This window comes from Amaranthus tricolor, chromosome 15 (genome assembly GCF_026212465.1).
Source record: "Amaranthus tricolor cultivar Red isolate AtriRed21 chromosome 15, ASM2621246v1, whole genome shotgun sequence".
NCBI lineage: Eukaryota > Viridiplantae > Streptophyta > Magnoliopsida > Caryophyllales > Amaranthaceae > Amaranthus > Amaranthus tricolor.
Genome location: NC_080061.1, coordinates 5,861,543 through 5,874,750, shown reverse-complemented (window position 1 = coordinate 5,874,750; position 13,208 = coordinate 5,861,543). Strand labels below are relative to the sequence as shown.

The 13,208-nt window shown below is 27.5% G+C and overlaps 1 protein-coding gene across 1 annotated transcript; it reads left to right on the top strand.

Moving 5' to 3' along the window:
- Positions 1-6,239: 6,239 nt before the first annotated feature.
- Positions 6,240-8,670, top strand: LOC130801209 (MYB-like transcription factor ODO1). Its single transcript, XM_057665002.1, has 2 exons — positions 6,240-6,649; positions 7,562-8,670. Exons 1-2 carry the CDS (start codon positions 6,387-6,389, stop codon positions 8,214-8,216), a joined length of 918 nt encoding a protein of 305 aa, XP_057520985.1. The 5' UTR covers positions 6,240-6,386; the 3' UTR covers positions 8,217-8,670.
- Positions 8,671-13,208: the final 4,538 nt, after the last annotated feature.

Here is a 13,208-nt window from a genome sequence, read left to right as displayed (position 1 = left end):
TATGGACACAAAATCCGATTTCAAACCCACCCAAAACACCTAACCCGAAATCAGCAATGACCCGCACAAATCATTAAACACTAGTTAAGCTATAAAAATATTAAAATCATATAGACTGAAATGAACTTGAATCATATAAATATATTTGTCTATAAAAATAATAGTTTAAATTAGGGTTTGATCCCTTAACCTTAGATTACAAATGTGTTAGTCCAACCATTGAGCTATGTAATTTTTGTTATATTTTTACTCTTTATAAACTATATGTCATCTTAGTAAGGAGGACCGAAGTCAAATTTACCAGGGATCACATTTTCAACAAGGGGGTCGGGCCTCCCCAACCCCCCATGTAGCTTCGCCCATGTTTGTAGTACATTACTATACTTAGCGATGGCCACGGAGCGGGTTACCCGAAACCAAACCAGTCTTGAACCATTTGAAAACCGTCCCGAAGCCGGAACCGTCCGTGATAGGTTTTGAATCGGCCCAACCCGAACCGTGGTCATCACTAACTATATTTGACCATTGAAATGTTCATATCATACTCCTAAGTTATTATATTATCAAATTAAGGGAATCTATGAAAATTTGAGAGTGATTTTGTGATGGTTGGCTTTTAAAGCCAACAACTATAATATTATCGATAAAATAAAAATTAAAAATTAATTTTTCTTTTTTATTAAATTAGAGGTTAATTCTGTGATGACTGCCTTTAAAGCCAAGCATAAAAATTATTTCATGATGACTTTATTAGTCGTCCCATTTTCCTCTTAATCTAGATGGTCGACTCTACTTGACAAGTCCATCTCTGTTTATTAGCATTTAAATTTATGAATAAGATGTCATTGACCAAGTATGCTCACTTATTTTACTTGTCAAATTTCTGTTATCAAAATTAATTTAATGATAATGATAGAGGAAAGAAGTACGATAGGCGTTGAATTAAATGAATAGTGATTTTCCCAATATTTTTTATCTTTAAAAATTATACATAATGTGGATATGAAAAGACTTAAATGCGCATTATTATCTATATATAAGTTGTTCTACATCAGATAAAAAAAAGGACATGTCATATTATAAATTTAAAAAGTAACTCTTATTACTATCTATTAGTTTTAGTAATGAACTTGCTTGAGTTTGTATGCGGATTATTTCTAACAAAAGCAAAATTAAATTAAATTTTGTACTATTGTTTGTAATTATTTATCTTAACCGTTTTAGGAATAACTTTGCAATGATAAAATGTTATATGATATCTACGTTCAATAAACTGATTAACACACCATAAATTCAGAAAATAACATAAAATTTCACATTTGTGAAAGTAATTTACTTGTATTAACTCGATCATATTTTTAAATGGACTCAAATATTATATGATGCAATTGAGGGCCAATTTTAAGCCACACTTTCTAAGTAATTAGATTGTAAACTTTTTTATATTTGAAGTAATTCTAGATTAACGTTACAATATATTTTATCTTAAATTATTTTTCTTGAAGTAGAGAAACAAATATCTTTGATATAATGAAGGGCCCCATATTGAAAGATATCTCAAAAATAAATAGGATCTCCAAAATCTTTGTCCGCCCTTGCCTCATATATTAACAGGCTTCTTATAGTTCATAATTAGTCAAGCGTAGCTCAGTTGGTGATGTATCTTTCGATGACAATGAATGGCTAAGGGTTTAAGACCTATCAACATTAAATTTTTTTTGTTAAATTTGATCAAACATCACAAAGTAAAACAGAATTCATATACTTTTTGCTTCACTTCTGACGTTGTTTGCAGTGGTGAAACTTTATTACGGTTGAAGTAGTTGTTGTGCGCCCTTCTAAAAATCTTTTTTTCTCCAATATAATATTTATTTTATGGTAACTGTAATAACTATATAATAAATATCGCATAATTATTATTATAGTAAAGTTAATATTTTTATGACTAAAAGATCAATTGTTCAAATATTCTTTATTTTTTAGAAATTCTAACTAAATTGGAGTCTAAAGTTTGAGGAGTAAGGAGAAGGATAAAAAACCAAATACCCATTGTTATGCTATTAATTTATCGAATTAGTTTTATATGAAACTATGTGCACACTAAAAGAGTACACACTAATATTAAATTTAGAATGAATTAGTTTTATATGAATTATCTGCACACTAAAACAGTACACATTAACATTAAATTTAGAATGTATAAGTTACAGAGTGTGACCTAGTGGAGAGAAAAGTGAACAAAATTGTAGGCGAGGAGGAGACAACTCAAAGAGTGGAGCATAATAGTAATATTGTACTTTTTTTATTATCTCTCTTATTTCAATATATAACATTAGTTTAATTTAATATACATAATTGTTTAATCTATAACTATTACTAAAACAAAATACAATTGACATCATCACCTTTTAATATTGCTTATGTGTCACTTTCTCATTAAAAAATTTTCCTCTAAAATTTAATAATGATGTCATTGTTATTATGATTATCTTTAACTTACTACTTTCTTATTTTGAGTATATTATTATTCTTATGAATTTTTTGTTGCTTTTACTATTAGAAAACTATATACTCCTATTATATTTCATTTATTTCAATTGTTTATAATATGTTTTCAATTTTATTTATTTATTAAATAAATATTATTAAGTGTATTGGATATTTTAAGATGGTTAAAACATAATATACTTTTATTAGGATTTATTTTCGTTATTTATACTCTTGGTTACTTAAATGCAATGATTAATTCTAATGTAATTTAGGTTGTGACTATCTTTATGTAAGTCACTTATATTTTTTATGAAAAAAAAATATCTTTGTTGTTTAAACTAAAAAATAATTTTACATATTTCTATGTGTTTATATTTTATTTTAAAGTGTGTTATTAATAGTAATAATATTTAACACTTCTATAAATTAATGTAATAGTTATTTTTGTTAGCAAAAATTAGTATGTTATTTTTTATTAAAAAACTCATAATTTCGTATTGTACTCAGGGTACAAACCATTTGCTCTTTTATTTAAATAAAAAAACAAAAGTATAAATATAATTATACTGCGCACAATGCAAAATATGATATAATGTAAGTAATGTATACAACTATTCAGAGTGAAACAAAATAGAACTATAATATACAAATATGTCAGAAAATTTGATAAAGTCGTGTATTGCACGAGCACTATCTAATTAGTTACTATGTCAAAATTAAATGAGCCTAAATGACTATGATAGAGAATCAATTCATAGGAATAATAGTGTATTACATAAGCGGAATTTAGACACTTATCTTAAAAAGGAAGAGATTGTGACAAATTTGATTATACCATGCAACAATATTTCCTTACTAATATTGCATTTTATTTATCTATGTCTATTGTTGTTGCTTGTGAAAATTTATCTTTGAAATTTTTGCTTCATAATTACTTACAAAATTTTAATTTTATTTTGCCAAAGATAAATGTCTTTTACTTCACAAACTTAGCTTAATATAAATGTATGTTGTAGGCTCCATAATTATAGTTTATACGTTCTATTATACTTTCTATATTTCACTTTGATACACATTTTAATACGTCATTTTAATTATTTATATCCCAAGTTATCTATAACTATAAATTATAAAAATTTAATATATATGAAAATACACGATTAGACGATTCAAACTAAATTTCACTTAACTATATTTTTTCTTATACATTAGCCGCAATATAATAAATAAACTTAATTATTGAATAATGCCAATACACTTATGTAGCAAGTATTTCAGAAGAGAGGTAATACATGTGCACTTTTTAAGAGGCAGAACAAATACAACAATTGTTAGCTTTTGTTTGTTTTACGTTTTGAGGAGGGGAGAAATACTAGTAAGCAGATTTTTTTGATGGGGGGTATTGGATAGACTAAGGAAATGAAAAGGGTAGGGGTTAAGAAAATCAAACACAGTTTCTCTTGAGAAAAATCGTATATACTCTAACGATTCAAATAAAATCTGATTCTCATACTAAAGTAAATTAAATAAGAAATGTAAACTATTGAAAAAGAATTTTTTTCTGCCTCTAAATTATTAAAAAATTTTATACAATCAAATATCTTACACGTATCCAAAACTACGTATACTTCATTCAAATCTTGTTAATGACAATATAAACCATCTATCTATGATGTTATCTAACAATATGAACTTGTACTTCTAACATTTTGCACAACTTCAAAGTGCCCAACTTATACTCCTGACGAGTCTCAAATAATTCAAGTTGTACTTTTAACGTTTTATACAATTTTAAAATAAATCAATTTAACTTATAAGCTGAGATATTATTTTTTTAAATTTAAAAAATAGCAAGACAATTGTTATAATAATAAAAAATTAATCATATTTTAAGTAGTGAGTATCAAACATTGCAAAATAAGGACGAATCTAGGTGATGATTCTAAGACAATGCAAGCTAAAGTTTTTGAAGTTATTAATTAATTAATATTATAGATTAATAGCATACTAAAAAAAATAGAAGTATGGTCTTGGAGCAATCAATTGCCCAAACAGACTCATAGAAGATAAGGTGATATCATGAAAGTGATAGTTGATTATCTCCCAAAGATTATGCTGACCATGGTGTTGGGTCAAGGCACTAACCATGGTTACTTAGTAACACCTTATTACATTGGACTCTTTAGCAAAGAATGTAACAACAAAAAGCTATTGAAAACGTGGGGATGACGAAATGGGTGATGGCATCTTTGAGTATACTTCAAAAACGGAGAGAGTGCGATTGTATGTTGAAATAAGGGTATTGAGAAGGAAGAATGATTTTTTAAAATAAAAAGTTTGGAAAAAGAGTATTGTGTACACTTATTACATTATTGAAAAAAATGTTTTGTTCACACATAAAAATATTTATTATTTATTATGATAAAGTATATCCGGAATTTTAACAATTAACTTATACTTTTAATTGAATTGATTTTTTAATATGGTATTTTAATATGATATCAGAAGCCAATATGACTAAATATTACAAATTATAATATTATATATTTCAAGTGGAATATTTAGCACTATGTATGAGGAGAGCATGTCTTGCATCTACACTTCTAGTTCAAAACGCTTTTGCATGCGGAGGCGTGTTATAGTAGATAAGATATAGTGAATCTTCAACAATTTACTTAAATATGTAGTTGAGTTGGTTCTCTGACTAAATAGCCTATGAAAAAAGCGAGTGTATCATAAATTTCAACATAAATACATTGATTGTTGTCAATAATGCTTTATTTTAAAAAAAATTCTTTCATATTATTCGTTGTTAATTAATAATTTTATCTCTAATTAATAATTTAATTTTATTTCAGTTGAAGTTTCTTAGCCTAAATAATTTTGTGTCCATTGATTTTTTATGTTACAAAGTACTCCACACTTTAGAAGTTTGTAATTATAGGTGTATAAATTGAATTAATTCAAAGTAGTATGACGTACATAGTCCTTTATAAATAATAGTCTTTATAAATAACTTGATTTTGACTTATATAGATCACAACTTGACTTAATATCTTTAAAAATAATACATATTCGTACAATTATTGACGAGTTACATGTTAATTGACAAAATGACTATAGTTTTATACAAGAAGAACCCATAAATATAGCTCTTCATCCTTTTATATGTTTCTATTCAGATGCAACATATCAATGAGAATAAGGCGTTGAGGATATAATTTTATTTAGTGTGCTAAAACACAAGAAAATGAAGATGAACAAAAAACGAAAATAAGAATAGATAAAAACAATAAAATAAAATTATATAAAATGTAGTCATTATTTATCTATCACTTTTAATTCATCTTGTATTTTTAATCTGTAAAACAGAATTTAATAAATAGATTAAATAGGAGGAAATACTTAAATAATTAACACTAAATTATAATATAACAATCAAAACAATCTATTTTGTATTCTCTAGTATTATTTATCAAAATGTTTTATTAATTGTTATTAAATTTTTGGAAAATTATGACTCGAATGGCTCCCATACCCTCAATAAAAAATTTAGAAAAAAAGAAAAAGTCCCTTTTGGAAAAGACATGCTTATTTGGGAGCTCTTTAGTTGGGTAGCCCCAATTAGCACTATTGTGTGGGTCCAAATGCTTAAAACACCAGAAGAAGTTAGATTGCTGTTCCCAAGCACCTTTCATGAAAAAACCTTAAGTGGGGTCCAATTTTTTACCTCCCAAACACTCTCTAATTTAAATTATAAATATGTTGGTAGACCTTAGAAGTAGGGAAAGTCACCCTTTATATAAAGGTTGGTGCAATACTCAATTTTATTACTCATTTGCAATCTTAATAACTCTTTTTTTTTTGAGCTTATAAGAGTTGTTGTTTCTTTAGTCATGGGTAGACAACCATGTTGTGACAAGTTAGGGGTTAAGAAAGGTCCTTGGACTGCTGAGGAAGATAAAAAACTTATCAATTTTATCCTCACTAATGGCCAATGTTGTTGGAGGGCTGTCCCTAAACTTGCCGGTCTCCGGCGATGCGGTAAAAGTTGCCGTCTCCGGTGGACGAATTATCTTCGACCCGACTTGAAAAGAGGACTTCTTAGTGATTCAGAAGAACAATTGGTTATTGATCTTCATGCTCGACTTGGAAATAGGTATGTTTGCATTTAACATGATTTTCCAAAATGTGTTATGTTGGATCAATTTTAGAAATGATTTTCAAATGGGGTTTTAGCGGAATTTTGATAAGAGTATGATCTGCTGGTATCTAACTTATCTCAAATTTTGATCCTATATAGTTTTTATGAGGATGATGCATAAACTGATTATAATAATTATGGATAATAAGAAAAATACTATAAAAATTAATAAAAAAATATATAAAAGGTCTTTGTAATTAAGTGCAAAGTAAATATCCTTTATTATTTTATTAGGAAAATTTATGTATTTTGAAATATTTGAAACTTGCAAGAAGTCATTTCATGAATCAAGGAAATACTTTATGGTAATGGTTGATTAATACAAATTTGTTTCTAAAACATGGCATCTTTGTTTGTTCGTATAAGTGTGATAATATTATATTATCATTATTTGAAATTAATTACTATGCTAATAGTGTTAATTAATTAATATTTTAATTTGAGAAAAAGTGTTACATCAAATTGATGGTGATTTTCAATGTTTTTGTAGAATAAGTAGCCTTTATTGAAGTAACTTTTAAGTAAAACAATCACCTAACTTTTGCTTGAACATGACAACTAACTAGTACATAGTTTCTTCTAAAGCTTATCAAAAACCATGACTTCTTGGCGCAATATAATATTACACTATATAAATAACAACATTTCTTTTGAAAAGCTTGCCTATTTAATTCCTTTATTTCATTTTTTTGGCTGTTTTTACTTTGGAGGCTTTTCGAATATGCTTTTCTCTATACCTATATTCTTTTTCTCTTTAATAATGAACATTTCAATATGTTTGATAATGACAAATTATTATATATTAAAAATATGTTAAATCTTTGTGATTTACGTAACTAATTAATGCCGGTGTTAATCATCTATCAGGTGGTCTAAGATTGCTGCAAGATTGCCCGGAAGAACCGACAACGAAATCAAAAATCATTGGAACACACATATCAAAAAGAAGCTTATCAAGATGGGAATTGACCCTATTACACATGAACCATTAAATAAAGATCAACCGCCAAAGACTCAAAACATTCCAAACCAATCCTCTTCGTCTTCTAATAACAACACTAATTCCGATATTAGCACAGCCGATTCCCTTAATCAAACCCAATCATCGTCCTTAGATACGACTAACAGTGATCCAATCGATAGTATGGCGATCATAAATTTAATGTCAAGTGAAATTATCAACAATAGTCCTCCAACAGAAAATACTTCAAGTGTTAATTCTGATCAATCTAATTCAAGCTTAATTGACAGCATTAGCATTATCGATAATGAGCTAGTGAGTTGCTTATGGGACGATAATGACGTAACGCCTTTGGAGTTGCCCTACACATACAATAGTGAACAAAATTGTGTATCAAGCAATAATGTTGCTAGTACCATTAATTTGCCTACATGGGATGACAATTGTTCTTGGTTGTTTGATTGTCAAGATTTTGGCATCCAAGATTTCGCGCTTGATTGCTTTACTGACATCGAGATTATGAACACATTGGACGTGCTCGACATGGAGAACAAGCAATGATTTACGATAATTAATTAGTGAAACGGATTAATATTAAAACTTATGAGAGTAAATTAAGTAAACAAGATAACGGTGAAAATAATTATATATGTACATGTATGTATGGCATACGTACGTGCTGCGAATGTAGCGTATTTTCACTTTATTTATTTTTTTTGCAATTTGTGTTTGGAAATTCTCTAGTGGTTGTTTTTAGCCAACCATCGGTGAGAATCATACCATAGCAAAAAAGTGATACACCATAGTGAAAAACTGAAAATAGTGCTCTTTTAATTTTAATTTTTTTTTTCTTTTATTTGTTTGTAAATTATCGTTGGAAAAGTTGATGAGGCGGCCTATGGGCATGGTCTTCCTGTGCAAAGGAAAGCCTTTGTACATAAAATATGTACCTACTACCATGATGAATAATAATAATAATATATATATTCCTGTTTCATACTAGCTTTTGTATTATATTGCGGATTATTAAGTATTTCTTTTGTATTTAAGAATTCATGATTTCTAAATGCTAATAATTACTAGCTTTAACTATAATTTTTTGTTTCGTATTTAAAATTTGATGATATGCTATGCTAATAGCTTTATTGAATATTGATTAACTTTTTAGACATTGAAAATCTATGTCTAGAAATCAACTCAATTAATATCATAAACTCAGATTTAGATCTTATAATACGTTATATACTTTGACAATATAATACCTAAAATCGTATTTCATTCAAATAATAAATAATTACCTTTATTGATTAACTATTTATAGTTTTCATTTAAGACTGTCTCTTTATATGACAAATTTAAATGGGCTATATAGTGTAATTAAATCAATTAAAACATCTATTTTATTATATATTAAAATGGCTAATTTTTAATTTATATTCTTTATATAAACTTGTCTCACACATTGATACTCTTTTCTCTCATTGTAACCTTTTCCCCTTTTCTTTATATAAAATCTCTTTACTCTTTTATATGGTTTGAAACGATAATAATCATTATTTATTCTCCACATTAATAATTATTCTTAATAGAATATCATCTCTTATTGTAACACTCATTTTGACTCGTATGCACCGAACGGAAGGAAAAAAAATAAATCTGAGCATGTATTATTTACAAGGAGAATTTAGTAGAGACTTGGTTTATAACATTATTCAGAAATAATATTATCTACATCCTTGGATCCAATTGTATCAAATGATTTAATTATATATTTCTCTATAGAAAGTCTTATATGTGACTGTCTTATTATGAAACAGATTCATATAATTAGTTCTTTTTCTAATTAATCACTTTAAAATTATAATGATTATTTTAATAATCTAAATGTATATGGATTAGCTCAATAAAAATGATCTTAGTATGAGACGCCTAAAAAAAATACAATTATTTAAATAAAGGATGAATTCCACCCAACAAAATAGTAAACTAAAGCTAAATGCATAATAAAATTAATGCTATAGTCATTAGTAAAAAAGTAATGGTTTTTGTCTACACACTATAAAGAGAAAAATAAAAAAACGAGGAAAAGAAACATAAAACAAATCAAATTAATTGCATAAAAAAGATATGAAATAAACTTAATTGGTGGTTGTCCAAACTAGGTTATCTTCATAATTAACACTTAGAATGCTTGTCATACCACTTTATAATGCTTCAAAACTTTATTGATTGAATAATAATTTGTGGCTTTCCGACTACCTAAGTTTGCCACTAACAAAACACACCTTAACTTTAGTATATAAAATGCACAACCTATTTGATGACATTATACGGGGAGTTTGACAACGGTTGATAGTCTGTAATTTGTTTCAAAAACGTAGTTGATTTGACCGATTAATATTATTAGCTAATTTTGTTTTAACACGTTGTTTTATGCAACTTGTTCAAATTAGTCAATTTTGCTCAATAAACTCATTTATTAAGCTGAGTTATCAAACATTATTTTTAGCTCGTTTGATCATATTTATTAATTTATAACCCAACTAGCTAAAAAAACCCCTATAAACTCAGTAATCAAATACTCTCTATATTTTTTTTAGTACGTAGCACCATGTATAATCGAAAGATGATCAAATTATAAATTTGTCAATTTTTTATCCAATTTAAAATGAATCAACAAAACTCCATATAATTGTTTTTCCATCAATTTTGACCGAGTTTGATCAATATTCTACTATTAAAAGTTTAAAATTTGATTTGAAAGAATTGATTTTCAAGTTTTGACAAAAAAATATATGTATGATACTTAAAAGAATTTACAGCAGTAGCAGTAAAAGATTCATATACTCTTAACTGGCTAATTCATGAGTTAAATTTTAGTATCAATTTAAAACTGACTTAACTAAATTTTGACATATTTATTCACCGACTAATTAATAAAAACCGTATGAAATATTAACTCAGTTAGTCAAATTTAAATTCTAATCTATTATTATTGATAGTTTGATCGCATAATGAATTAGAGACTATATTTTTCTTTAATTTTGGCCCCTAATTCGTTATTTGCTACATCTTTTATTGTTAATTATTTGAATGAATTTTATACTCCCTCCAATTTACTACTAATGTCTCATTTGCTCTATACGCTCTATCCAATGCACTTATTTAATTATTAATATCTCAAATAATTAAAAATTATGAAAAGTTGATATAAATAATCCTTGCATAGAGAATCAAACAAGATCCCCTTAAACTATGTTTTAACTTGAAGATTACTAATAAAATACAAACTAAGATCGAGTAAGAGATAAATAGTGTCCAAAAAGTAAATGAGACATTAATAGTGCATCGGAGGGATTACATTTTATAGATGAAAATAATTTCTAATACTTTCTTGGATAATCATTGGCACATTTCTTATTTCTTTAAATCATTCACATAATTTATTTTTTTATTTTATTCTTATAAAAGTAACCATTCTCTTAAAAATATTAATTTGAAATAATTTACTACTTCATAGTGGAGGGTATAAATAGTAAAGGAGTATAAACGGATCATGCCCCATCACAGATTTTATCAATTTCGTAATTTGGCTATATCACCACATTTCAGGTCACCATATTTTACAAGTATCACTCATGATATATAAATGAGATTTTGTTGTTTGTGAAAGTGATTATGGAATGGATAATGTTTTTTTATGCAAGGGGTGTGATAAAAAAAAAATCAATTTTTTACTAACAACAATAAAACTAATTATCATTAGATGGTAGCTTCCCTAGATATGAAATAACATTTTTTTTCTTTGGGTTTTAATCGAAACTCTTACACAAGAAGTATATATTTTTTTCTAATATATCATCATCAGCAATTCAATATGGGTCTGAACGAATGAAGATGACGGACTATCAATACTCGTACTTTCTTGGAATAGTGTGACAGAGAAATGTGGTCAATATTACTCAAAAGGATAAGCTTCTTTTAAAATCTAGCTTCTTTTCGAACAAAATAATTTATGTATTAATTTTTAAAATGTACAAATTAAGTTTAAAACTCTAGCTAAAATTTTTTTCAATAATTTATTTTGTAAAAAACGTTTTAAACTAGCTTTCCCTTGGGTTTGGGTATAATTAGGTTGTGAAAATAGATATTATTGTATGCGCTAAGAAACCAATTCAATAATAAAATCAGTACAAGCTACTGAATTAGAGTATTCCATTACTAATTATAGAAGTACCACTCAACTATTGAAGGATATAAGCAAATTTCATAAAATAAAAGAATATACATTCATAAATTGCGGTTTAAGCAAGAAAATAAAAAGACTAAAACAGTCATCTTTTTTTACAACTTCATTGCCCATTGGCTTTGAAATTCTCGGTGATCTTTTAATCATAGCTTAAAGTAATTGTGAACTCGATTTTCTTTATTACTGGGTAGCCGGGGGAAGGGGAGAGTTTGTGAGAATCGAATTCAAAATTTTATTTAAGATAAAAAATGCTTGTTTTAATTGAGATAAGACCCACTTTTTTTAATTAAACTCTATTACTCTATTTTAATTTTAATACATTTTATCTCTCGTATGAATATTGGCTTCTTTCCAACTCATCCCATTTCAACTTAAATTATCTCTATTTTCTAGGGAGTTATGGAAATTTCCTTAAACATATAACGCTTGGGTCATCATGGGTATAAAATGATACCTAAGTCGTTAAAAGCTACTACAAACTACAATACAGAAAGTCTTGTATCACTTGTGGAAAAAACCTCATTTACTGCGGTTTTTTGAACATACTATGCTGTTGTTTTGGCCCCAAGCAATAGTGATAGCAACTGATGGCCTATTTTAATATGTCGACTTTGGAAGTTCATTTCCCTCAGGAAGCATCTCACCTAACGCTTCTAATAACATTGTGAAACTAGCGTCACTCCAATTGAATTTTGACTTTTGAAAATTGACAACGCTACTGTTAGTTTGGTGAACTTTGTACATCTAGGGTACAAAGGCTTTTGAGAAGCCTCTATCAACAAGTCAAAAATACAAGGACGTTTTCCTAACTCATCCTCGACTCCCTCCATCATCTCATCAACACGATCCACATCCTCATCAACATTCTCTTCATCTGTCTCATACTCATCAACATGATCTACTACATCCTCATTGACATCAGCCACATTATTGACGTCCTCAACAACACTTTTCTCTTTGTAAACTCCCTCCTCACCATGTCAAATCCAAACATGATATTGAGGCCTAAAACCACGTCGAAGTATGTGCTCCCTAAGGATATCAACACTATCTACCTGTGATATATTGCCACAAGTGACACATGGGCAATAAAAACCAACTCCCCTCGTTCTAACTTGATGTTCAATCGCAATACTACAAAATTCTAATACGCCATCAATAAATTTTGACGATTCAATGCTTCCATACATCCAAGAACGATCTTTTGTCATCCTAATTAGTGTGATTAATTAATTCAAAACAAAATTAATACACAACTTTTAAACATATACACTTATTTATAACAAACATATTTAACCCTAAAA

Coding starts and splice junctions, on each gene's coding strand:
- LOC130801209 (XM_057665002.1), top strand. CDS start 6,387: ATGGGTAGACAACCATGTTGTGACAAGTTAGGGGTTAAGAAAGGTCCT. Junction 6,650..7,561: donor CATGCTCGACTTGGAAATAG/GTATGTTTGCAT, acceptor ATCATCTATCAG/GTGGTCTAAGATTGCTGCAA.